Below are 27,223 nucleotides of genomic sequence, written 5' to 3' on the forward strand. Positions count from 1 at the left end.
ACTAAAAGAAGGGAAGAAAGATTGTATGCAGAAGAAGAAAGTGCAACCAGAGACTCGTGAAATTACCAGACAAGGTAGGAAAAATTATTTTATTTTAAATTTAGTGATCAAAATGTGTCTGAATTTATATCTGCTGTCTATATTTTACACTAAGGTCCCCTTTTACTAAACCGCAATAGAGATTTTTAGCGCAGGGAGTCTTTGAGTATCGAGAGCAGCGCTGGGCATTCAGCGCAGCTCCCTGCGCTAAAAACTGCTATCATGGTTTAGTAAAAAGGGAGGGGGGTATATTTGTCTATTTTTGTATGGTTGTTACTGAGGTGATAGTGCATAGAGCCATCTGCTTTGACCTCTTTGAAAAACCCTGGAATAGGAATAATTAACATTTTCTATGCGTACAGTGTGCTTTGTGTTTTTTTTAATTTTATTGTTGGTAGATCATTTTGACTTGGTCATTTAAAAAGTAGCTCGCAAGCCCAAAAAATGTGGGCACCCCTGCTCTACTATGTCATGAGATCTCAATGTGGTTCTCACCCAGATGATGAAAGCTCCGAGCCTTTTGATTTCTGTCATCTGAATGTTTTGTGGCAGGAAAAGGGTGCAAGACCCTAATGCAAAGGTTGTCACCAATAGCTAGCCCTGTCAAGTGAAGAAAACCAACAAGGAAGACCCTGAGACAAAGCAGAAGGTTCCAGGGGACAGAAATAGTCCTGGAATAGGTCTTTATTTGCCCTTAAATAAGCGCACTACTGACCAACATTCAAAGACAGGTTTTAAACTCATTTCTGAAAACACAGCATACAGAAGGGGTGTGGTAAACACAACAGAGCAAGCAGTGAGGAAACTAATTAAACAATCTCATGGTCAGCCAATGAGAATGACTGCTAGCTCCAGCGACACAGGCTGTTCTTTCACTGTTAGGGAGGCTCCCCAGCTCCAGAGAGAACCTCAGGCATGGCACACTGCATTCTTTAGCCACAAGAAGGAAAACTGATTCCAGGCACACAGCAGAAGGAATTAGTAGGCAAGCTCAAGCAAATAATGCTTATCAGAGTTTAAGCCAGTCACCTAGCAGCTTAGCAGAGGAAATGCTGTCTGATTCTGAAGGAAGCTTACTGGGGGCAGAAATGTCTGTGGAGCAGAGTGAATGTGAAAATGTGTCTGATGTTTCTTTATCAGGTGAAGATTATGATCTGGGAAACGGGGAACTGAAAGCCCAAAATAACTGCTTGTGTGAATGTATGTGTGAGAGAGCAAAACCTATAGCCATAGCGTTTTAAAGCCATACTTTGAAGTAGCAGTGCTTCAGAGAAGGGAGGGAGGAACCCTATTTCCTTTCTACCCAAACACAGCAACCAGCAACATTGCTTGTTTAAACCAAGATGCTGACATGTAGCTCAGTGGGGATCTTAACGCCTAGGGAAGAACATAAGTCAGAGGGAGGCTTGCCCCTTCCATTGAGCCAGCAATATTTCATAGAGGCTCAGTGGTGAGCTAGTTCAGTATCACTGGTGAATAGAGCTCAATGTACTGTGATATAAAAGTTAGCAGTGCACAAAGGTGCCTTATAAACTACTGCAGTGGCAGTTTGTCCAGAGGAGAGTACCTCTAAGCCAGTGGCTCCCAACCCTGTCCTGGAGGACCACCAGGCCAATCGGGTTTTCAGGATAGCCCTAATGAATATGCATGGAGCAGATTTACATGCCTGCCACTTTCATTATATGCAAATCTCTCTCATGCGTATTCATTAGGGCTAGCCTGAAAACCCGATTGGCCTGGTGGTCCTCCAGGACAGGGTTGGGAACCACTGCTCTAAGCCACAATAAAAGCCAGGACAGGGCACATCCAAGCTTGGAGTGCAGAAGTTGTTTTGGACTGTTCAATACAAGGAATAAAAGTAAAGGTGGCAGAGACCACACTGATAAATGGACTTAGGGTTATGAGCCTGAATGACAGCTGTACTGCCTGAGAAATATAAGAAAGGAAGATACCAGTAAATATTTTATTGTGTTGACAAATAAGCTGCAAGATTATTGTCAAGCTGATGTGTTTTGGGTTTTGTTGTTGGTTTTCTTTTGCCTTTTGAAAGAATAGTTGTTATAGTGCATATTATTGCAGAACAAAGCACTTTCATTGGTTTTGAAGCCTTATCCCTGAGGGGGAATAATAAAGAATTTTTATTTTGACATCACTTGTGTGGACTCCTGTATTTGGGTTGCAACACCCCCTAAGGTCACTCCAGTTACCACTCAGCTGGGCTGTGTTGAGGGCAGGGCTTGGTTACAGCTGACCCTTTTCCCCGCCACAGTTTTGACCTGGAAGATGATATTTCTTGGGGTGGTTGCTTCAACTTGGAGAGTCAGTAAGCTTCAGGCCCTAGTAGATGATTCATCTTACACTAAATTTCATCATAATAGAGTAATAATAATAATAATAATAACAGCTTATATACCGCAATACCGTGAAGTTCTATGCGGTTTACAAAGATTAAGCAAAGGTACAAATTGACTTTAAGAGGGGAGGAAGAAAGAGGGTTAATAGGACAGGAAATCCATTTTTGAGGAGAGAGTGATCAATAGAACAAGTTAATCGCTATAGAGGGGAGAGAGAAGAGAGGATCAGTTGTCTAGATACTTTAGGAACAGATGTGTTTTCAGACGTTTCCTAAATTCCTCATAAGTAGTGGGCGAAAGCAATTGTTCTAGGTCTTTACCCCATGATGCTTCTTGGTGCGAGAGAAGATGTTCATGGTGTTTTTTCAGTTTACAACCTCTCACTGGGGGGGAAACGAAGTTGGAATGTGAGCTTCTCTTGTGTCTGTTGGCTGAGAAGACGAAAAGGTCAGTTATATATTTAGAGGCAAGTCCGTGTAGTGCTTTGAAGCAGAAGCAGGCAAATTTAAACTTTATGCGCACCTCCATTGGCAGCCAATGCAGCTGCCGGTAGTAGGGTGTCACGTGGTCAAACTTCCTCAGCCCAAAGATCAGTTTGACCGCTGCATTTTGCATCAATTGTAAACGCTGCATGTTCTTTTGGGAAATTGCTAAATAAGCGATGTTGCAGTAGTCAAGTAGACTCAGTACGAGGGATTGGACTAGAGTTCTGAATGCTGCTGTATCGAAATAAGCTTTAATGGATCTGAGTTTCCAGAGAGTGAAAAATCCCTTTCTGATCAAGGAGTCCACCTGGTCTCTCATGGTTAGGCACTGATCCAAAGTTACACCTAGTATCTTTATGGTAGGTTGGATAGGGTAATTAAGATTATTGATACATAGTGGTGATTTGGTGTCAAGCGGATGTGGCGAAGCAACGAAGAAAGTTGTCTTTTCTGAATTAAGTTTGAGCCTAAAGGTTGTCATCCAGTGCTCCATCACGTTTATGGCTTCTGAAGCTTTAGGAATAGTTTCAGAGATAGAATTAACGAATGGTATGATGATCGTAAAATCATCTGCATAACTAAATAGTTTTATCCCTAACTGGGTTAGCTGCGTGCCTAGTGAGGACATGTAGACGTTGAAGAGCAATGGAGATAGCGGAGACCCTTGTGGCACACCGGATGGATTGCTCCAGGTATCTGAAAGTTCATAATTAAAACGTACTTGATAAGTGCGGGACATAAGGAAGCCACGGAACCAATTCAGCACCTCGTCCCTGATACCAATGGCGTCTAGGCAATGCAGTAATTTCCCGTGGTCTACTAGATCAAAGGCAGAACTCATATCGAATTGCATAACCAGGGCATGAAGGCCCTTACTAAACAGTAGGCGCAGATTGTCTAAAATAGCCGCAATTACTGTCTCAGTACTGAATAACGGTCTAAAACCGGATTGAGTTTCATGTAGAAGAGAGAACTGATCCAGATAATCCATCAGTTGGGTGTGTACCAATCCCTCCATAATTTTTACAATAAACGGAATGGATGCTACTGGTCTGTAGTTGTATATTATAGCTGAAGATTCTTTTTGATTTTTTAGAATTGGGGTTATTATTATGTGACCATTATTAGAGAGGAACTTCCCAGTTTTTAGGTTATGAGCCAAATAATGCATCAACGATAGTTTAAATGCTAAAGGTGCCGCTTTCATGATTTCTGGGGGGCATGAGTCCAGAACGCAATAGGATTTAGAGTATTTGTTATATAGTCTGTTGTAATTGTTCCACTCTAAATCTTGAAAGGAGCTCCAGATCATGTCTGCCGGTGTATCATTTCCTTGGGTGATAGGTATCGGATGATCACTAGGGTCGTTTGTTGAACAATGAATTCTAAGGTTTTTAATTTTCGAATCAAAGTGTAATGCTAAGTCATTTGCAGAGGGTAACTTAGAGTTGTGTGTGGGTGTGGTGTAGCGAGCGGTGTCAAATAAATTTGTGATCAGGTTGAATAGCTCTTTTGTATTGATTCCTTGTGAACCATTACAAGATGAGTTGATTTTAATTGAGTAGAATGCTTTACGTTTGTCTTTTATCATTTGTTTGTAGATTTTTATGTTAGCTCTCCATTTGTTACGGTCTGTTAGTTCTGTTTTTTTCCAAGTTCTTTCTAGTCGTCTAGCTAGTTGTTTCAGTTTTAGAAGTTCGGTGTCAAACCATTTGTTATATTTATTTGCATTGCTTTTGCTATTGCGTATAGGGACGATTTTATCTAAAATGGATGTGCTGGTTGTCATCCAGTGATCCCAGAAATCGATTCCTTCTTCTATCTCTGATTGCAATTCATATTGTGACCAGAAATCTATTGGATTAATATAGCCTCTGATGTGAGGTTCTCTCTTTATTATTGGGCATGTTTTAGATTTAGAATAAGGCCAGATTAGCTTGAAATAATAAGTAAAATGATCAGACCAGATATCATGACACCAGGTGCATTTACATATAGAGATGGCAGGGTTCGGGATGTCCTTTGTGGATATGGCTACCATATCTAACTGATGGCCTTTTTCATGTGTTTGTGTGGGTAGAGGGAGGTTGTAATTGAGTAGGGATAGAAAGTTTTTAAACTCTTTCGCATTTGTATTGTCCTCTTCATCTAGGTGTAAGTTTATGTCTCCTGCGATGATATTGTAAGAAGAACCGAGTGAATTGTTTAGGACAAATGCACAGAAGTCTTCTTTGGCTTTTGGCCAGATTTTTGGTGGGACATAGAATAATATGCATGATAGGGATTCTTCTAGATGACGGTTGCTAATTTTACAGGCTAGAATTTCTAGTTGGTCGGTCATTTTGGAATCTAATAGTTCGAACTCAAATCCATCTTTAAGAATAATTGCTAGACCTCCTCCTTTTTTTCCCACGCGGTTTAGCGTAAGGATTTTAAAATTGTCTGGTAGGAGGTCAATTATTATTGGATCATCTTCTGATAGTAACCATGTTTCAGTTAGTAAAAGGCAGGCTATTTGCTTGTTAATGATCCAATCATTAATCAGGAAGGCTTTATTCCTGACAGATCTAGTATTAAGGTATGCACAGGGGACAGATGTGGGTGTGATAGGTTTGGTAGCGGTATAGTTCTCCAAACACACACAAAGTTCCTTTCTATGGTCATGATGAAGTTGCATCTTAACCAGTCAAATGTTTTGCCATATTTTTCTCCAAACTCAATGCTTTTCCTGGCAAAATGTACTGCATACTTTAGACTGCAAGTGAGCCTTAGCCTTCTATCTTGAGTGACCTAAAGCCCATAGACAGTCTACGGAGCTTTTTGTTTCTTTTGATCTAAACTGGTTAGGGATACAGAGGGAGGAGCCTATGGCCCTGATTGACTCAGATGTCTAAGGCCCATCCCCTGAGAGGGGCCTTAGGTGTCTGAGCCAATCAGGGCCTTAGATCTCTCCCCATGTATCCCAGAATCCACCGGGAAGGGGAAGGTCCTCCATTTTAGGATGGCGGGCTTGCAAGTAGGAGGGACTGGGCATCCATCCTGCTGCCCTCAATTTTTGAGGTACAGGGGAGGTACAGAGGGCGTAGGGGTGGTTCAGGGGGGCCAGGGGGCATCCAGTGGCAGAAGGGTGTGGGCATCCCTCCTGCAGATTTTTGGGAAAGGAGAGGGTAGGGGTCAATTTTGAGCATCTTTGCAGGTGAAGGTTTGCAGCGGCAGAAGAGAGTGGACATCCCTCTTGCTAATTTTTTGATACCTGGGTCAACGGGGGAAGGTGTTTTTTTTCTTTTTAATGGATTCTCTACAAGGAGAACTGTTTCAGCAGTTGGTAATGGAACCTACACGGGATGGGATCATACTGGACTTAGTACTTACAAATGGGGAAATTTTCTGATGTTACTGATGATCACACACTGTAACATCTGGCATCCAGTGATCACTGCTTGGTATGGTTTAAAATTGAGACAGGTATAGAGAGGGCTCATTCAAAAGTAAAGGCTCTAGACTACAAAAAAAAAGAACTTTGTTTGAATGGGGGATTAAGTCAAGGAATTGTCTGGATGGAAACATCTGGAAGGAGTAGAAATTCAGTGGCCAAAACTGAGAGGAGTTATTGTAAGATGGTTAAGGGGTTGTCGGAGCTGCCGTACAGCAAAAGATTAGAGAAGCTAGGCCTCTTCTCCCTCGAACAGAGGAGATTGAGAGGGGACATGATCAAAACATTCAAGGTACTGAAGGGGATAGACTTAGTAGATAAGGACAGGTTGTTCACCCTTTCCAAGGTAAAGAGAACGAGAGGGCACTCTCTAAAGTTGAAAGGAGATAGATTCCGTACAAACGTAAGGAAGTTCTTCTTCATCCAGAGAGTGGTGGAAAACTGGAATGCTCTCCTGGAGGCTGTCATAGGGGAAAACACCTTCCAGGGATTCAATACAAAGTTAGACAAGTTCCTACTGAACAAGGACGTATGCTGGTAGGACTAGTCTCAGTTAAGGCGCTGGTCTTTGACCAAAAGGGCCGCCGCGTGAGCGGACTGCTGGGCATGATGGACCACTGGTCTGACCCAGCAGTGGCATCTCTTATGTTCTTATGTAAGAACAACAGACCTTTTTGTGAGGCAAGTAAGTAAAAGTAAGAGGAAAAGAATGCCGCTTTGGTTCTCAAAAGTAGTAGCTGAGAAGGTAAGTAATAAGAGGTTAGCTTTCATAAACTACAAAAGATCACAGAAAGGAAGACAGGCAAAAACATCTGGAAAAGTTAAGAGAGCCTAGTCGAGTAGTCGGGAAAGCAAAAATACAAATAGAAGTAAAAATAGCTGATACAGTAAAATGGGGAGACAAAACATTTTTTTAGATATATCATTGATAGGAAGAAGTGCAAAAGTGGCATTGTGAGACTCAAAGATGAAGGGGAGAAATATGTAGAAGCTGATAAAGTAAAGGCTGAATTGTTTAACAAATATTTCTGTTCTGTGTTCACGGCTGAAGCAACGGGAGTGGGACCTCAGAAGACAAACACTAATAGAAACATAGAATATGACGGCAGAAAAGGGCTGCAGCCCATCAAGTCTGCCCACGCTAATGACCCACCCCTAGACTTCACCCTGGCTAGAGATCCCACATACATATCCCATTTCTTTTTAAAATCGAGCATGCTGCTGGCGTTAATCACCTGCAATGGAAGTTCATTCCAATGATCGACTACCCTTTCGGTGAAGAAATACTTCCTGGCGTCGCCATGAAATTGCCCGCCTTTGATTTTCAGCGGATGACCTCTTGTGGTTGAAGGTCCTTTAAGAAAGAAGATATCGTCTTCCACCTCGATGCGGCCCGTGATATATTTAAAAGTCTCAATCATGTCTCCCCTCTCTACGTTCCTCGAGCGAGTATAGCTGCAGTTTATTTAGTTTTTCCTCATATGGGAGGTTCTTGAGTCCCGAGACCATCCTGGTGGTCATTCGCTGAACCGACTCGATTCTCCGCACATCTTTTTGATAATGTGGACTCCAGAATTGAACACAATATTCAAGATGAGGTCTCACCATGGATCTGTACAGGGGCATTATGACTTCGGGCCTTCGGCTGACGAAACCTCTATGGATGCATCCCACCATTTGTCTAGCCTTGGATGCAGCTTTCTCCACCTGCTTGGCAGTTTTCATGTCTTCACTAATGATTACTCCCAAATCACGCTCTGCCCTAGTCCTAGCTAAGGTCTCACCATTTAGAGTGTAAGTTCTGCATGGGTTTCTGCTGCCAAGGTGCATGACCTTACATTTTTTGGCATTGAAGCCTAGCTGCCAAGTTGAGGACCAATGTTCCAATAAGAGCAGGTCCTGTTCCATACTGTCGGGCAGGGTGCTGTTATCTACTATGTTGCATAGTTTGGCGTTGTCGGCGAATAGGGTTATTTTACCTTGAAGCCCTTGAGTCAGGTCTCTTATGTATATGTTGAAAAGGATCGGTCCCAAGACCGATCCCTGTGGCACTCCACTGGTCACCTCCGATGTATTGGAGGGGGTACCGTTAACCACTACCCTCTGGATTCTACCGCTTAACCAGTCATTGACCCATGTCGTCAATGTCACTCCCAATCCCATTGAAGTCATCTTGCTCAACAATCTGCGGTGCGGGACGCTATCAAAAGCTTTGCTGAAGTCCAAGTACATGACGTCCAGAGACTTCCCCATATCCAGTTTCCTTGTAACCCAGTCAAAGAAGCTGATCAGATTGGATTGACAGGACCTTCCCTTTGTGAATCCATGCTGGTGGGGATCCTGTAGATTCTCCTCGGTCAGGATCGTATCTAATTCGTGTTTAATAAGTCTTTCCATGAGTTTGCTCACTATTGAGGTGAGACTCACCGGTCTGTAATTCGCAGCCTCCGTTCTGCAACCTTTTTTGTGCAATGGAATGACGTTAGCTGTTTTCCAGTCCATGGGGACTTTTCCGGTACTTAGGGAAAGACTGAACAGCACGGATAGCGGTTCCGCCAGGACATCACACAACTCCCTAAGAATCCTGGGGTGTAGATTGTCCGGTCCCATGGCTTTGTTCACCTTGAGTTTTGATAATTCGCCATGGACGCTGCTGGGTGTAAACTTGAAATTTTGAAACGGGTCTTCCGAGGTTTTCCTTGCCTGCAGTTGTGGACCGGTCCCCGGTGCTTCACAGGTAAAGACTGAGCAAAAGTATTCATTTAGTAGTTTGGCTTTATCAGAATCCGTTTCTGCATAGGTCCCGTCTGTTTTCCTGAGACGTACTATCCCATCTGTGTTTCGTTTCCTGTCGCTAATGTATCTGAAGAAGGATTTATCCCCTTTTTTAATGTTTTTCGCTAGATGTTCTTCTGTTTGAATCTTGGCCTCTCTGACTGCCGCTTTGACTGCCTTAGACCTGGTCAGATAGTCTTCTTTTGCCACCCTGTTTCCTGTATGCTTGTAGGAAATAAAAGCTTTTTTCTTTTCCTTAACAAGATCAGAGATCTCTGCAGAGAACCACTGGGGCTTGTTCTTCCTCTGTCGTTTGCTTACTGTTTTTGCATAGCGGTTTGTTGCCTCATGTAAGGTGCATTTCAGGATTGACCACATAGCCTCTACATTATTGGTTTCAGCTTGGTTTTGTAGCGCCTGATGGACGAAGTCTCCCATGCGTTTAAAGTCAGTGCCCCGAAAGTCGAGGACCTTTGTTGCTGTGTTTGATCTAGTGAAGCCTATCTTGATGTCGAACCATACCATGTTGTGGTCGCTGGAGGCCAGCATATCGCCTACCGAAACTTCTGAAACGCTTTCTCCGTTGGTGAGTATCAGGTCCAGTGTTGCCTGATCTCTAGTGGGCTCCAGCACCATTTGTTTGAGTTGTGCCCCTTTTATGGAGGTTAAAAGCCTTCTGCTGCCGCTGGTAGTAGCGGAAAGTGTCTTCCAATCAGCATCGGGCATATTGAAGTCCCCTAGCAGTACCGTGTCCCCGCGCAAAGTGATGTTCCCAATGTCTTTGATTAGTTCCATATCCCTGTCTTCCTGCTGTTTTGGGGGCCTATATACCACACCCAGATACAAGCATTTTTCGTTTCCTCTGGCCAAGTTCACCCAGAGTGATACCCCGGTGTAGTTGACATCTGTGATTCTGGTGACTTTGATGTTATCTCAAGAGCCTCACCAGCACTTGAGCACTGTAGCCGACTCACAGTGCACGCCCGAACTCACAGCCACACCTGTTGAATGAGCCGCATGCAGACGGGGGTCAAGGGAGGAGGCGCCGCGCCAAGTTCTGCACAGGGACTGCAGGGGGAGGAACATACCGCTTCTCCTGCACATACCGGCACAAACCTCCCTCCAGCGTTGGCAGCCGCAGCATGCTAAACAGGCTGCTTCGCGGCTTTCTCCTGCCGCTGAGTCCCTCTGCCGTGTCACTGATGATAAGGCATATGGGGACAGACTTAAAGATCTAAATATGTTTACTTTGGAGGAAAGGATATGATAGAGACATTTAAATACATACATGACAAAAATGCGCATGTGTTGAGCAATATTCCCTCTAAGCTGAGCTCATGAGCGATCGCTCACTATTTTCAGTGGCGTCGCTCATACGTTTCTCGTGTCGCTCAGCTTGTGTCACGGGCGGAGGTGAGAGGAAGTGGCAGCGGTCTGCCCTGCTCGCCTTAGTGTATTTTAAGTGGAAAGATGCAGTGGCAACTCCTCTCAAGATCCCCAACTGCATCGGACTTCTGACGCAGGTGGGGATTCGTGAGAGGAGCCACTGCCACGTCTTCAGTGGCATACCAGGGGGGGGAGGTCCGCCTCGGGTGCAGCCTTAGGGGGGGTGCACAGCTGGCCAGGTCCGGATCTGGCCGGCTGTGCACCCCCCCTAAGGCTGCCGTCGGAGAGGAAGTTCGGGCCAGCCAATCGCTGCCTGGCTGGGCAGAACTTCTTCTCCAAAGGCAGAATTGACGTTCAGGGGAATGCTGGTCGGCCCAACGGTGGGAAGCAAAGAGAGCTTGGGGCAGCCGCGGCGGTGGCTTTGGGGCCTGTTTCCCCCGATGGTGGCAGCAGTGGCTTTGTGGAGGGTAGGGAGAAAGAAAGAAAGGGGGCAGGGAGACAGAAGGGAAACAGAAAAAAAGAAAGGGGGCATCAAGAGAGAAAAAAGAAAGAAAGGGCAGGGAAAGAGGAAGAAAAAGTTAGGGGAGGGAATGAAGTCTGGAGGAGAGGAAGCATACAGGCTGAAAGAAGGGAAGAAAGATTGGATGCACAGTCAGAAGATGAAAGTGCAACCAGAGACTCATGAAATCACCAGACAAGGTAGGAAAAATGATTTTATTTTAAATTTAGTGATCAAAATGTGTCTGAATTTATATATGCTGTCTATATTTTGCATTATGGCCCCCTTTTCCTAAACCGCAATAGTGTTTTTTAGCGCAGGGAGCCTATGAGCGTCAAGAGCAGCGCTGGGCATTTAGCGCAATTCCCTGCGCTAAAAACTGCTATTGTGGTTTAATAAAAAGGAAGGGGGGTATATTTGTCTATTTTTGTATGGTTATTACTGAGGTGACAATGCATAGAGTCATCTGCCTTGACCTCTTTGAAAAAACCCCAGAATAGGAATGATAATTAACATTTTCTCAGCGTATAGTGCGCTTTGTGTTTTTTAATTTTATTGTTGGTAGATCATTTTGACTTGGTCATTTTAAAGTAGCTCGCAAGCCCAAAAAGTATGGGCACCCCTGAGCTAGAGCGTTGAAGCTCTGTATTTCTATTTTATCCCCCCTTTTACAAAACTGTGGAGCGTTTTTTAGTGCCAGCCGTGGTGGTAGCAGCTCTGATGCTCAGAATTCTATGAGCGTCAGAGCTGTTACCACTGTGGCTAAAATCCACACTACAGTTTTGTAAAAGGGGGAGGGGTTAGTTTGTGATGACATATTCCATACTAGGCGAAGGTGTTTTCAGTGTTCTGTGTGTTAGAAAGACATGGTTTTCTGTTAGGATTGACGGTGTAGGATTGATCTGTGCTGGTCTGGCTTGTTTAGTTTTACAATGGGTGTATTGATGTACTGCTCACTGCAATATGTAAGATGCTGCCTTTTCCTAGGTACTCATGTGTGACGTGTGGCTTGTTCCTAAAAATCATGTTTTTTGTACAGATGGGGGGGGTGCCAAAAAATGATGGGCCCTGGGTGTTATATATGCTACGTTCGCCACTGTATGTAAAGATACCAGAAAACTGGCGAAGCAAAAACTTTAAGTAAATTGTTATTCTTCTAAGTTTTGAGTATTTAACCCTCCCACAATCTCACGGGCACTCGTTTCAAGTTTCAAGTTTATTGAGATTTTGATTTAATGGGACCTATGATTATTTGTTTTTCCCATTAAGGTTCAATAAAATTTTGAATAAAACAATACCTTGGGAAAACAAAGGTCTGGTATTCAATTTATACTTGATACTTTTTTGTCCTTCGTTTGTTTTTAAATCAAATTGAGGCAACACAAGTGAAGGACATAAATGCAGCACCATTCTTTTCTCTCGCTTTGGATGAGTCAACAGACGTAAGCCATTTATCCCAGTTCAGCGTGATTGCAAGGTATGCTGTCGGTGACACACTAAGTGAGGAAAGTCTTGCTGTTTTGCCTATGAAAGGGACAACAAGAGGGGAGGATTTATTCAAGTCTTTCACTGAGTTCGCTAAAGAACAAAATCTCTGATGGATAAACTTATTTCGGTGTGTACTGATGGTGCTCCATGCATGGTGGGGAAAAACAGAGGATTCATAGTGCTTCTTCATGAAAATGAAAAGAGACCCATCCTAAGTTTTCACTGCATCCTACATCAGGAGGCACTTTGTGCTCAGATGTGTGGCGAGCAGCTTGGTGAGGTGATGTCGCTGGTCATTCAGGTGGTCAACTTTATTGTTGCTCGAGCTTTAAATGATCGCCAGTTTAAAACACTGCTGGATGAAGTTGGGAATAATTATCCTGGTCTGCTTCTGCACAGCTATATGCGTTGGTTGACAAGAGGGAAGGTGCTCAGCCGTTTCACGGCTTGTCTGAGCGAAATCCAGACTTTTCTTGAAATGAAAAACATCGAGCATCCTGAGTTAGCTAACACTGAGTGGCTCCTGAAGTTCTACTATCTCACGGACATGACTGAACATCTTAATCAGCTCAATGTGAAAATGCAAGGCTTTGGAAATACAGTCTTATCCCTTCAACAAGCAGTGTTTGCATTTGAAAACAAGCTAGAACTCTTCATCGCTGACATTGAAACAGGTCATTTACTACACTTTGAAAAACTGGGAGAGTATAAAGATGCATGCACAGCAAGTGACCCTGCTCGACATCTTGATCTTCAGCAGCTAGTGGGCTTCACATCTAATCTCCTGCAGTCATTCAGAGCGCTCTTTGGAGAATTTTGTGAGCGCGCTCGTCTTTTTAAGTTCATCACCCATCCACATGAGTGTGCAGTGGACAGCGCCGACCTGAGTTACATCCCCGGTGTCTCAGTCAGAGATTTTGAGCTCCAAGCTGCTGAACTAAAGGCCTCAGACATGTGGGTGAATAAGTTCAAGTCACTGAATGAAGATTTGGAAAGACTTGCCTGACAGCAAGCAGAGTTGACGAGCAAACACAAGTGGGGAGAAATGAAAAAACTTCAACCCGCAGACCAGCTGATTGTCAAAACATGTATGAGTATTGCTGTACTGACAATGTTTGGCTCTACGTATGCGTGTGAGCAGTCTTTCTCACATCTAAAGAATATTAAGACCAACCTACAAACACATTTAACGGATGGAAGTCTCACTGCCTGAATGAAACTTAACCTCACCACATATCAACCAGATTACAAAGCCATCAGCAAAACCATGCAGCACCAGAAGTCACATTAATGGTAAGAACTACAGTGGTGCCTCGCATAACGGACGCCTCGCACAGCGAACGCTGCGCACAACGAACTTTATGTCTTGATCCGTACAACGAACTTCGTTTCACACAACGAAGTCGCCCGAGCTGCATCCTTCCGCGCAGGCACTGCGCTTAACTGCCCTCTCTCCGCCTGGTTCCCTCTTGCCCCCCCGACTCCCCGACACGATCGGGGCAAAAAGGAGCCCAAGCCCTCTTGCCCCGCCGATTCCCCAACTCCCCACACAATATCGGGCCAGGAGGGAGCCCAAGTCCTCCTGGCCACGGCGACCCCCTAACCCCACCCTGCACTACATTACGGGCAGGAGGGATCCCAGGCCCTCCTGCCCTCGACGCAAACCCCCCCTCCCCCCCACGACCGCCCCCCCCAAGAACCTCCGACCGCCCCCCCAGCTGACCCGCGACCCCCCTGGCCGACCCCCACGACACCCCCAACCCCCTTCCCCGTACCTTTCTGTAGTTGGCCGGACAGACGGGAGCCAAACCCGCCTGTCCGGCAGGCAGCCAACGACGGAATGAGGCCGGATTGGCCCATCCGTCCCAAAGCTCCGCCTACTGGTGGGGCCTAAGGCGCCTGGGCCAATCAGAATAGGCCCGGGAGCCTTAGGTCCCTCCTGGGGGCGGGGCCTGAGGCACATGGGCCCAACCCGACCATGTGCCTCAGGCCCTGCCCCCAGGAGGGACCTAAGGCTCCCGGGCCTATTCTGATTGGCCCAGGCGCCTTAGGCCCCACCAGTAGGCGGAGCTTTGGGACGGATGGGCCAATCCGGCCTCATTCCGTCGATGGCTGCCTGCCGGACAGGCGGGTTTGGCTCCCGTCTGTCCGGCCAACTACAGAAAGGTACGGGGAAGGGGGTTGGGGGTGTCGTGGGGGTCGGCCAGGGGGGTCGCGGGTCGGCTGGGGGGGCGGTCGGAGGTTCTTGGGGGGGGGCGGTCGTTGGGGGGAGGGGGGGTTTGCGTCGAGGGCAGGAGGGCCTGGGATCCCTCCTGCCCGTAATGTAGTGCAGGGTGGGGTTAGGGGGTCGCCGTGGCCAGGAGGACTTGGGCTCCCTCCTGGCCCGATATTGTCGGGGAGTTGGGGAATCGGCGGGGCAAGAGGGCTTGGGCTCCCTTTTGCCCCGATCGTGTCGGGGAGTCGGGGGGGGCAAGAGGGCTTGAGCTCCCTTTTGCCCCGATCGTGTCGGGGAGTCGGGGGGGCAAGAGGGCTTGAGCTCCCTCTTGCCCCGATCGTGTCGGGGAGTCGGGGGGGCAAGAGGGCTTGAGCTCCCTCTTGCCCTGATCGTGTCGGGGGTGCCAGGGACCACACGGAGTCACCCACCGTACCACCCGATTCGGGTAAGCGCAGGTATCGGTGGGTGGCTTATTTGCGGGGGGGTGCCTTATTTTACATTTTTTTCTAAAAAGGGGGGGCTGTCTTATTTGATGGCCCTGCCTTATCATCGGGGAAACACGGTAGAAAAAAAAAAAAAAATGAACAGTTAAGTCCCAGTTTTTGCCGCTGAGACTCTGCCCTCTCACTGTAAAATTAGACTCTACTTAGTCTGTCTTTAAATTTAAAAAATGTGTGTTGTTTTAAAAAACAATTATGTTTTTAGATGTATCTAAATAAAAATAATAACCAAAAATTTATCTTTTTTTATGTCATCTTAGCATATTTTATGCTACAGAACGAATTATTTTTTTTAACATGTATTGTTATGGGAAAACGCGTTTCACATAACGAACTTTTCGCATAACAAACTTGCTCCTGGAACGAATTAAGTTCGTTGTGTGAGGCACCACTGTACTTTGTTCATCATTGGTTAGCAACAGCATAACAACGTTATTAAAAATAATTCAGAGACTTATTGTACTTTAAAAGTGTTGGTCTTACATAAAATGCACACATTTATTTGTATTTAGTTTTAAAGATATTGTATGGCTTTCATGGAATTACATTTTAAAATATGTCGTGTTTATGGCTCTCTCAGCCAAAAAGATTCCTGACTCCTGATATAGAATTACTGAGATAGTTACAAAATAGTGCCTTTGGCATATACATATGCATACTGTATATATGGTAATATTCTAAACATTTACATTTACTTTATAGAAATACCCAGAAAAGTGGCAATTCTATAAGTGGGCACCTCACTGTAGGTACATTGATACAATGTAGTGAGAGCCTAATCTATAGCGGCATTTGGACACCCAGATTCTTATATAGAATACTAGCATAATCTGGTCTTTGCACCTAACAATTAGGTACCCACTGTTATACAGACCTGGCATAACTGTGGGTGCCTAAATGTGAGAAGGGTGCATGTAACTTACAATATTCTGTAAGTTACTTGTATATTTGGGAGTTTCACCCATGCATTGCCAGTCTTGCACCCATGTATACTTTTACCTTGCATTTGAACACCATAGCACATTAGCACTGTAAGCACTATTGTATAAAGGTACACATAAGTGCTGCTTTTTTGTGCATACACATGCGCAAAGGGGTGCCTATCCACATAGGCCTAGTTATAGAATTGCCCTTCATATGACTATATTTTTCTTTTCCCCTATGATTTATTCTTACTTTTATTTATTTTCAGTTTATTAAGAAAGGCCGGCCTTGCAGAGTACCAGTAAGCGAATGTGATCTTACTGAGTATTGCAGTGGGGTATCATCCATCTGTCCCTCCGATTTCTATTCTCTAGATGGAACACCATGCAATGATGGTCAGTCTGTCTGTTATAATAAAGTGTGTTATGACCCTAACAGACATTGTCGAAAACTATTTGGCAGAAGTAAGTAATTTTAAGATTTTTAAAAGAATATATAGTACTAGTACTCCTTTTATTCTATATAAGGCAATTTTCAAAACCATATAAATAGCTATTTATGTAAAAGGACTTTTTGAAAATTGCTCCATCTGTATCTGGGTAAATATATGTAAAGGGTATGGAACTTGATATGCAAACTGCCATATTATATGCAGGTACTTATTTTGTATCTGGGGCAATGGAAGATTAGGTGACTTGCCCAGAGTCATAAGGAGTTGCAATGGGAACTGAACCCAGTTCTCCAGATTTTCAGGCTACTGCACTAACCAGTAGGCAACTACTCCATTCCACAGTAGTGGCATAGTTGTTAGAGATACAGCCTCAACACCCTGAGTTTGTGGGTTCAAACCCCTTGCTGCTGCTTGTGACCTTGGGCAAATCACCTAATCCTCCACTGCCTCAGGTACATTAGATAGACTGTGAGCTCACCAGTATACAATCTAATGTACATGGGATAGTGGATGATTTGCCCAGGGTCACAAGCAGCAGCACAGGGTTTAAACCCACAAACAGATAGGGAAAATGCTTGAGTATCTGAATGTAAACCACTTACGCTATAAGTGGTCTATAAATACTAAAATGAATAAATAAAATACACATTTTCATGGATTTATCCCCATGGAGGGGCTGTGATAGAAGAGGCAGCTATATGTGTTTTGAAAACTATGCTTATCCCAGGACAAGCAGGCAGCATATTCTCACAGATGGGTGACATCACCCACAGAGCCCCAGTACGGACAGTGCAAAAGTGTACTGTCACTTTAAACTTCTTCAAAAGTCTCGAAATTGAAGACTAGGCATCTGTTTTACCAATGTCATCACAGGGAATGGAAAGTATATGAGATACTGAAATTGTCTTGCTCAAATGTAAAGGACATAGAAAAAAGAGATACCATTTCCAGCCTTGAGTGAAAGGCTGTCCTGGTCCATACCTATGAAGGTGGATTGATTGGAATCAATGAAAAGTAGATAATGAGAGGGCTTGTCTGATCAAAGTAACAAGCTAAAGCTGAGAAAATCTATGGGAGGTGCTTCAGATTAGTATGATGAAGTACCTGATCATAGTAGAAAGTTGTAGAAGGTGAAACTGAGACCTGCTTGTGAGTGTATTGACTCCTCTTACATATGTATGAGATATGAAGATGAGAGTTTGGTGATAAGAAAGAAAGTGGTTCAAAGAGGATATTCCATCTGATTGGAAAGTAGTAAGACAAGGTCTTAAACCATTGGGGAAAGCCCAAGAGGCTTCCTGGAATGAATAAAGGCTATCAGGCATAGGAAACTAGAAGATGGACAGACGATGGCTAGCTGTCATAAGAACATAAGAATTGCCACTGCAGGTTCAGACCAGTGATCCATCGGGCCCAGCAGTCCACTCACGTGGCGGCCCTCTGGTCAAAGACCAGCTCCCTAGCTGAGACTAGCCCTACCTGTGTACGTTCTGGTTCAGCAGGGACTTGTCTAACTTTGTCTTGAATCCCTGAAGAGTGTTTTCCCTATGACAGACTCCGGAAGAGCGTTCCAGTTTTCTACCACTCTCTGGGTGAAGAAGAACTTCCTTACGTTCATATGGAATCTATCCCCTTTCAATTTTAGAGAGTACCCTCTCATTCTCCCTACCTTGGAGAGGGTGAACAACCTGTCCTTATCTACTAAGTCTATTCCCTTCAGTACTTTGAATGTTTCAATCATGTCCTCTCTCGATCTCCTCTGTTCAAGGGAGAAAAGGCCCAATTTCTCTAATCTTTCACTGTACGGCAACTCCTCCAGCCCCTTAACCATTTTATTCGCTCTTCTCTGGATCCTTTCGAGTTAGTACCGTGTCCTTCTTCATGTACGGCGACCAGTGCTGGATGCAGTACTCCAGGTGAGGGCGCACCATGGCCCGGTATAGCGGCATGATAACTTTCTCCAATCTGTTCGTGATCCCCTTCTTTATCATTCCTAGCATTCTGTTTGCCCTTTTTGCCACAGCTGCGCATTACGTGGACGGCTTCATTGACTTATCAATCAGAACTCCCAAGTCTCTTTCCTTGGAGGTCTCTCAAAGTACCGCCCCGGACATCCTGTATTTGTGCATGAGATTTTTGTTACCGACATGCATCTCTTTACACTTATCCAAGTTGATCCTCATTTATCATGTCGATGCACATTTCTCCAGCTTGATTATGTCACGTTGCAGATCTTTACAATCCCCCTGTGTCTTCACTACCCTGAATAACTTTGTATCATCCACAAATTTAATCACCTCGCTCGTCGTACCAATGGAGCTTAAACGAAACCGACGAAGAATCTGCTATGCACCAGTCAAGCACTGACAATGACATTGATCCTGATTTTGAACCATGTATGTCTGGTGAGCCTTATAGCACAGCAGACAGGTAAAGAGAAGAGCACCTCACCTTAAACTATAAGCAGTCAAGCAAAAAGGCAAGGAAGGAGTCTTTCCAACCAGTAATGAAGACTTATTAGGAACAGTAGTTCCAACAGGGATCCCAGTTTTGACGTATAAACATACCTTCTTCAGGGGACACTTAGTTGAAGCAACGGCGAGTTTGACTGCATAAGCATGTATTACTCTCAGCGTTGCTTCAGCTAAGTGTCCTCTGAAGAGGGCTTGTTTGTATGCTGAAAATGGGACCCTTGTTGGGACCCCTGTTCCTAATAAAGTCTTCATTACTGGTTTTTGTTTGACTGATCCTCATAACAGTCAGAATTAAACAAGCTGGTCAGGGACTTAGGTTTGACAACGCAGAATTATTGGATTCAAGACTGTAGGGATGGTGTTTGCTCTTGCCAGGCATGAAAATTTCTGTCTTTTGAAGCTGCTAAGATGATTTAACAAATTTCTTTGCACAGTTTGAAAACCTCTGTATCTGCTGTTGAAGATTTCCTGAAATTTACAAGTGTGATAGGTGTCACAGATGATATGCAAACTGAGATTGTGAATGAATCAAAATTAAGTGAATATATTAAAGTTTAGGGAATTAAAATGAGATCTAGTGAAAAAGCCTGAGACCTTGTAATTAAAGATTGATGTTTAAATTACTGGATCTGCACTCTAAGGAAGTTCAGAAGTTTGATTTTGTGACTCCTAAGACAAAGGCAAAATTGTTCATATACATCGAGAAGCAGGAATCTCGGGGTTTTTACAGAGAGAATCTGTTCCTTATAGATTAGAACATACAATGCTAATTGGAAGTTCATACAGAAGTTAGGATGTGTCTGCAGGATGTAGGCCTGTTACTGACATGATTGGTGTCTGAAAAGGTCAGAGATCAAAAGTGATTTAGAAGGAAAAAGTGAAACACTGCCACCTGCTGGGTTTAAAAACTTAACATTAGAATGGACAACATTAAAATTAAGAATTTAAATGTAACATTGATGTTAAGGCATTCTTGGAAAGGAAGTCATATGATCGATTGTGCCATTGTATTCCAATTATTACAAATGATGTAACATAGGATATAAATCTGGTTGTCATTGATTTCTCTCTTTGGAGAGCACTGAAATTTTGATGGCATGTGAAGCATTTATAAAACCTATTTGATTATTACATGGCTTTTCCTCATGTCTGTTATTTGAATTCACAGAATGGAGTCTCTAGCCCAGCAGTGTGAGAAAGAGAATCCATTCTGGCAATTCTTTTGGCCCCGCTGTTCAAGTCTTCCAGCCTGGCTTAAACACTGCACTGGCGTTGAAGGTTGTTCACAGCTTTGGGTTATACACATGACCCACAAACGTAGCATCTTTTTATGATTAGTCAGTGTTAAGCCTCAAGGCTGTTATGTTACACAATGGCAATGTCTACCTGTTGATACTTATTGGCTGTGCTGCACACATGAAAGAAACATGAAACTGCTATTAAAGCATATCCAATACACAAAGTTCAACTGGAACATCTGTGGTGATCTTAAAATAGTAGCTCTGCTACTTGGAATGCAGCTTGGATATAAAAAGTACTGTTATTTTATTTGTGAATGGGACAGCCATGCTAAGGAGTTAGATTACATTCAGAAGAACTGGCCACTCCATAAGAATTTGGTTCCAGGACTGAAAAATGTGAATGAACCACTTGTTGACCTGACAAAGATATTTTTGCCTCTCTTCACCTAAATTTTGGATTGATGAAAAATTTTGTAAAAGCGATAAACAAAGAAGGCAAAGGCTTTCTTTATCTAAGACAGATGTTTCCAAGAATAACTGATGCCAGGAATAAGGAATGCATTTTTGTCAGTCCATAGATCAGACACGTTATCAATAATGAGAGATTTGAAGATCTGTTTGTCGGGCCAGAGAAAATCACCTGGAAAGCATTCAAGGATGCTGAGAATTTTCTTGGTAGTTACAGAGCACCAAACTATATTCAGCTAGTTGACAAATTTCTTAGAGCAGACAAAAGCATAAATTGCAACATGTCACTGAAGATGCACTTTCTAAATTCACACTGGGACTTCTTTCACACAAATCTTGGTGCAGTCAACGATGAACATGGCAGAAGGTTTCAGCAGGACAATGCCACCATGGAAAAAAGATTTCAGGGCAAATGGAATCCATCAATGCTGGCTGACACTGCAATGAGATGCACCGAATGCCGAGTACAAACAAAAATCAGCAGGAAAACACTTTTAACTTTGTGCATTAAAACATGTTATAGTCAATTAAAGATACCATCGTATTTCTCAAAATTCCTACACGCCTTGTTCAAGGGAATCACGCAAAATGAAATACAACGCTAACAGATTATACAAAATGCTTCAATTAAACTAAAAAATTCAATTAAAGCTAAAAAATTCAATCACATTTCGCCTCTCTTAATGAAATATCACTGGCTCCCAGACGCTCATCGCATAACTTATAAAATATGCTTACTTACCTTTAAGACTCTTCTTTCCAAGGCACCAGCATTTATCGATTGACTCCTCATCCCATACGCTTCCACAAGATTACTCAGATCCAATGATCAATATTTATTGACAGTTCGCTTTCTTAAAATTAACATTCGTCAACAGTACATCTTCTCAGTCATGACACCACAAAAGTGGAATTCTCTACCAATTCATTTAAGAGAAGAACGCTCACTGGATAGATTTAAAAGCAACTTAAAATGTTTCCTTTTAAAGGATGCATTTTATCTTTAGCTTGGTTAGTCAGGCCATCTTCACTACATTTGATGTTTCGTCTCGCAGAGGTAGTCTTCTTTCTATTCTCTCCATTCTCTTTGGTTTCTCCTTACCCTTCCTGCTGTTCTTCCCCTAGTTGTCTTCTTTCCTATCTAATATTGTATTTCTTCCCCTTCTTTCCTTTTTGGTTCTGTAAGTTCTGTGTATCTTTTGTATGTTAGATATATGGTCCCCTTTAATGTAAATTTTTTTAAATCAGTGTTCATCGCTTTGAAATGTGATTAAGCGATTTATCAAGTTTTAAATAAAACTTGAAACTTCATAGAGTCAGTGGGAAATTATATTTGTGTTTATTTTGAAAGAGTCTATCATAATCACCATTTTGTTTTAAGGAAGCAAACCTTTGGAAAATGTTGTTGTCCGGTTTTATTTATTGATTTAACTATTTATATATGTTATGATTATATTTAGGATTATGTTTTTATTGGTATTTTTTTATGTTATATCCACTAACCCTGATGCAGCATATGGGTGAAATATGGCCACATCAAGTCACTGATATTAAATCAAACTATGAACTCCTTTTACTAAGCTGTGATAGCGGCTTTAGCATGCGCTGAATTTCCGCGTGCACTAGACCCTAACGCCAGCATTGAGCTGGCGTTAGTCCCAGCCCATTTGCCTAAGGCCCCACCCACAGGAGTAAAGCTACTGGGCCAATTCTGGTTGGCCCAGGTGTCTCAGGCCCCACCTGTGGACGGAGTTTGAGGTGGCTGGGCCAGTCAGGCCCTAATGCCCACCATTCAATGGGGGGTAGTGTCGCGGGGTCGGTGGGGGGGTCTCGCGGGAGGGGGGGCCGATCAGGGGTTCGTGGGCAATCATGGGAGGGGGTGCGCCGAGGGCAAGAGGGCCTGGGATCCCTCCTGCCTGTATCTTAGTGGGGGTGGGGAGTAGGGGGGTCACCTGGGCAGGAGAGGTTGGGCTCCCTCCTGCCTGGATCGTTTTGGAGGGATGGGGTGTTCGCTAGGGCAGGAAAGCTTCGGCTCCCTCCTGCCCAGATCATTTTGGCGTGGTGGGGTGTTCACTGGGGCTCCCTCCTGCCCGGATCATTGTCGGTAGGGGGAGAGCATTGGATCACTACAGGAGAGATGGCTCATCTCTCCTACCGCAATAGAGATAGCCAAGTGCCGCATTTGGTGGCACTTGGTGGTATCGCTATCATGGCAGGGGAGATGAGCCATCTCTCCTATCGTGATGGTTGTGGGGGGTGGTTGCCGGGCCGCTGAGCTCATCGCGGCAGCCTCCATCAGCTCAGCGGCCCCTTTTTTGGCACTTAAGAACATAAGAAGTGCCTCTGCTGAATCATACCAGAGGTCCATCGTGCCCAGCAGTCCGCTTGTGCGGTGGCCCAACAGGTCCAGGACCTGTGTAGTAGTCCTCTATCTATACCTCTCTATCCCCTTTTCCTCCAGAAAATTGTCCAATCCCTTCTTGAACCCTAATACCGTACTCTGTCCTATCACGCCCTCTGGAAGTGCATTCCAGGTGTCCACCACCCGTTGGGTGAAGAAAAACTTCCTAGCATTGGTTTTGAATCTGTCCCCTTTCAACTTTGCCGAATTCCCTCTCGTTTCTGTAGTTTTTGAAAGTTTGAAGAATCTGTCCCTCTCCACTTCCTCTATGCCCTTCATGATCTTGTAAGTCTCTATCATATCCCCTCTAATTCTCATCTTCTCCAGGGAAAAGAGCCCCAGTTTCTCCAATCTCTCAGTATATGAAAAGTTGTCCATACTTTTTATCAAATGCGTCGCTCTCCTCTGAACCCTCTCGAGTATTGCCATATCCTTCTTAAGGTATGGCGATCAATATTGGACACAGTACTCCAGATGCGGATGCACCATTGCCCGATACAGCGGTAGGATAACTTCTTTCATTCTGCTTGTAATATCCTTCTTGATTATACCTAGCATTCTATTCGCTCTCTTAGCGGCCGCTGCACACTGTGCCGACGGCTTCATTGTCTTATCCACTATTACCCCCAAGTCCCTTTCTTGGGTACTCTCACTCAATAACATCGCTCCCATCGTATAGCTGTACCTCGGGTTTTTGCTTCCTATATGCAATACTTTACATTTCTCTATGTTGAACTTCATCTGCCAACTCATCACCCACTCCCCTAGCTCGTTCAGGTCCCTTTGTAATTCTTCGCAGTCCTCTTTAGTCCGAGCACCACTAAATAGTTTGGTGTTGTCTGCAAATTTTATTATTTTGCACTTCGTCCCTGTTTCTATATCATTTATAAATATATTGAATAGCAGCGGTCCGAGCACCGAACCCTGCGGAACACAACTCGTGACCCTCCTCCAGTCTGAGTAGTGGCCCTTCACTCCTACCCTCTGCTTCCTATCTGCCAATCAATTTCTGATCCATCTGTGTACGTCTCCAACCCATGGTTCTTCAGTTTCCAAAGTAGGCGTTCATGGGGTACCTTGTCAAAGGCTTTTTGAAAATCTAAATATACGAAGTCTATGGGGTCCCCTTTGTCCAACCGTTTAATTCCTTCGAAGAAGTGCAGTAAGTTCGTTAGGCACAATCTCCCCTTGCAGAATGTGATTAGAAGTTTATTTCTTTCAAAATGGTCATCGATGCTGTCTTTTATCAGCGCTTCCACCATTTTCCCCAGAACCAAGGTCAAACTCACCAGTCTGTAATTCCCCGGGTCACCTCTTGATCCTTTTTTAAAGATGGGCGTAACATTGGCTATCTTCCAATCCTCCAAGATCACTCCTGTTTTCAGGGATAGGTTGCAAACTTGCTGTAGTAGTTCCATTATTTCCTCCTTTAGTTCTTTCAATACCCTAGGGTGGATTCCGTCCGGGCCCGGCGATTTGTTGGTTTTTAATTTTTCTAACTGCCTACGTACGTCTTCAAGGCTTACTTCCATGAATGTTAATTTATCTGTTTGGTCTCCTTTGAAGATTTACTCAGGTTTCGGTATGTTGGATATGTCCTCTTTTATAAATACAGACGAAAAGAACATGTTTAGTCTTTCCGCCACTTCTTTCTCCTCCTTCACCACTCCCTTCTTGTCTCCGTCATCCAGTGGTCCCACCTCCTCCCTAGCTGACTGCTTCTGCTTCCTTGGCTATCCTTTCTTCATATTCTCTTTTAGCTTTTCTAACCACACGGTGACATTCTTTTTGATACTTCCTTTGCTCTTTCCAGTTCTCCTCAGTTTTGCCTTTTTTCCATTTCCTGAATGAATTCTTATTATCACCTATCGCTTTCTTCACTTCTTTGGTTATCCACGCCGGGTCTTTTGTTCGATTCTTTTTGCACCCTTTTCTGAATCTTGGGATATGCAGATTTTGCACCTTGATCACGGTGTCCTTGAATAAAGACCAGGCTTGCTCTACAGACTGCCATTTCTTTGTGGTGTTCCTAAGTTTCTTCCTTACCATTACTCTCACCGCTTTGTAGTTTCCTTTCTTGAAGTTAAAAGTTGTTGCTATGGTTCTTTTTCCCTTCGGCATTCCTACTTCAGCTTTGAACTTGATCGCTGTTTCCCAACAGTCCCACTTCTTCCACTTCCTTCGCAGGTCCTCTTAGCTCATTTAGGATTAGGTCCAGAGTAGCATTCCCTCTTGTCGGTTCTCTAACAAGCTGCTCCATGAAGCAGTCCTGTATAGCCTCCAGGAATCCGGTCTCCCTAGCGCATTTTTGAGTTTTCAAGACTGCAGTCTATCCTGGGATAGTTGAAGTCTCCCATAATAATCATGTTACCGCTTTTGCATTCTCGCTTCATCTCAGCTTCCATTTCTTCATCGATAGCTTCGGTTTGCACAGGTGGACGATAGTACAGGCCCATCTTTGTCTCGGACCCTTTCCTTCCCGGTATTTTAACCCATAGTGATTCCAATTTGTTGGTCGTCGCTGCTGTGTCCACTCTGGTCAAGTGTATGCTTTCTTTTATGTATAGGGCTATTCCTCCTCCTTTCTGACCAGACCTCTCCTGGCGATAGAGTTTGTACCCCAGTAGTGCTGTATCCCATTTGTTTTCTTCATTCCACCATGTTTTGGAGACCCCAATGATGTCTACGTTCTCAGTTTTGGCCATGACTTCTAATTCCCCCATTTTGTTCCTTAGGCTCCTTGCATTAGTATATACGCAATTTAGGTCCTGGTGTTTTTTTGTCTTCATTTCCTTTCGCTGTGCTTTGAACTTTATTTTCTTCTCTTGTGCTGCAATCCTTTTATCCTCCTCTTCTGGGTTAGTCAACTGCTGTGTTTTGCCCGTTGTTTCTTCCCATTTTTCCCCCTTAGTATCTTCGCAGGATACCTTCTTCTGAATCGTCGACACTTGGTCAACTGTTGGCTTTCCCCTTCTTCTTAGATTAAAGCCTGTTCTATTCCTCTCCTGACATTGTTTGCTAGAAGTCTATTTCCTGCCGCACTCAGGTGTAGTCCATCTCTCCTGAAGAGCTTGCTCTTACCCAAAAAAATTGTTCAGTTCCTCAAGAAATGGAACCCCTCTTCTTCACACCATCTCCTCATCCAGGCATTTATTGATTGTAGTTATGTCTGCCTCTTCATATCTGCCCTCGGTACTGGTAGGATCTCTGAGAACGCTATCTTCTGGATCCTCTTCTTCAACTTCCTTCCCAGAATCTTGAACTGTTCTATCAGTGCACTTTTTTTGTAGTCTCTCCTGCTGACATCATTTGTCCCAATGTGGATCACTACTAATTTTGTCCACGATGTCCTTTGTTCTTGCTCCTGGGAGACAGGTCACTAGTCGATCCTCTCTCCCACCTGCTATGTGGCTGTCTACATTCTTTAGGATTGAGTCTCCCACTAGAATCGCTTCAGTCACAGGTCTGTGTCCTCGGTGTGCTTTACTGCTTCCTCTTCTAGGCACCGGAAAACCTTGCCTCCCCTTCCTGCGGAGTTCTTCTATGGGCTTCTTCTTCCTTGGAGTCAGACTGCTCTTGCTTTCTATTCCTTGCGGGTGTATCTTTGTCCTTCCTATGATAGAAACATAGAAAAATGGTGGCAGAAAAGGGCTATAGCCCATCGAGTCTGCCAAGTATCCGCCCCCCTGAATTTACTTCCTTAAAGATCCCACGTGAGCATCCCATTTTCTCTTAAAATCCGTCACGTTGCTGGCATCAATCACCTGCAGTGGGAGTCTGTTCCACTGATCCACCACTCTTTCGGTGAAGAAGTACTTTCTGGAGTCGCCATGAAACTTCCCTCCCCTGATTTTCAGTGGATGCCCTCTGGTGGTCGAGGGTCCCACGAGACAGAAGATATTGTCTTCCGACTCGATGCGACACGTGATGTACTTAAACGTTTCAATCATGTCTCCCCTCTCTCTTCGTTCCTCAAGTGAGTACAGCCGCAACTTTTTTAGTCTTTCTTCATATGTTAGATCCTTGAGCCCCAAGACCATCCTGGTGGCCATTCGCTGAACCGACTCAATCCTCAGCATGTCCTTACGGT

General features: G+C 44.1%; 1 protein-coding gene across 1 annotated transcript in view; it reads left to right on the plus strand.

Moving 5' to 3' along the window:
• The window catches only part of LOC117363105 (disintegrin and metalloproteinase domain-containing protein 9-like), a 301,668-nt gene that overhangs the window by 110,310 nt on the left and 164,135 nt on the right, over positions 1-27,223 (plus strand). Inside the window, exon 4 of the mRNA XM_033950405.1 lies at positions 16,367-16,562. Coding sequence (XP_033806296.1) covers positions 16,367-16,562 — 196 coding nt within the window. The remainder of the gene's footprint in view (positions 1-16,366; positions 16,563-27,223) is intronic.

This window comes from Geotrypetes seraphini, chromosome 6, assembly GCF_902459505.1.
Source record: "Geotrypetes seraphini chromosome 6, aGeoSer1.1, whole genome shotgun sequence".
Taxonomy (NCBI): domain Eukaryota; kingdom Metazoa; phylum Chordata; class Amphibia; order Gymnophiona; family Dermophiidae; genus Geotrypetes; species Geotrypetes seraphini.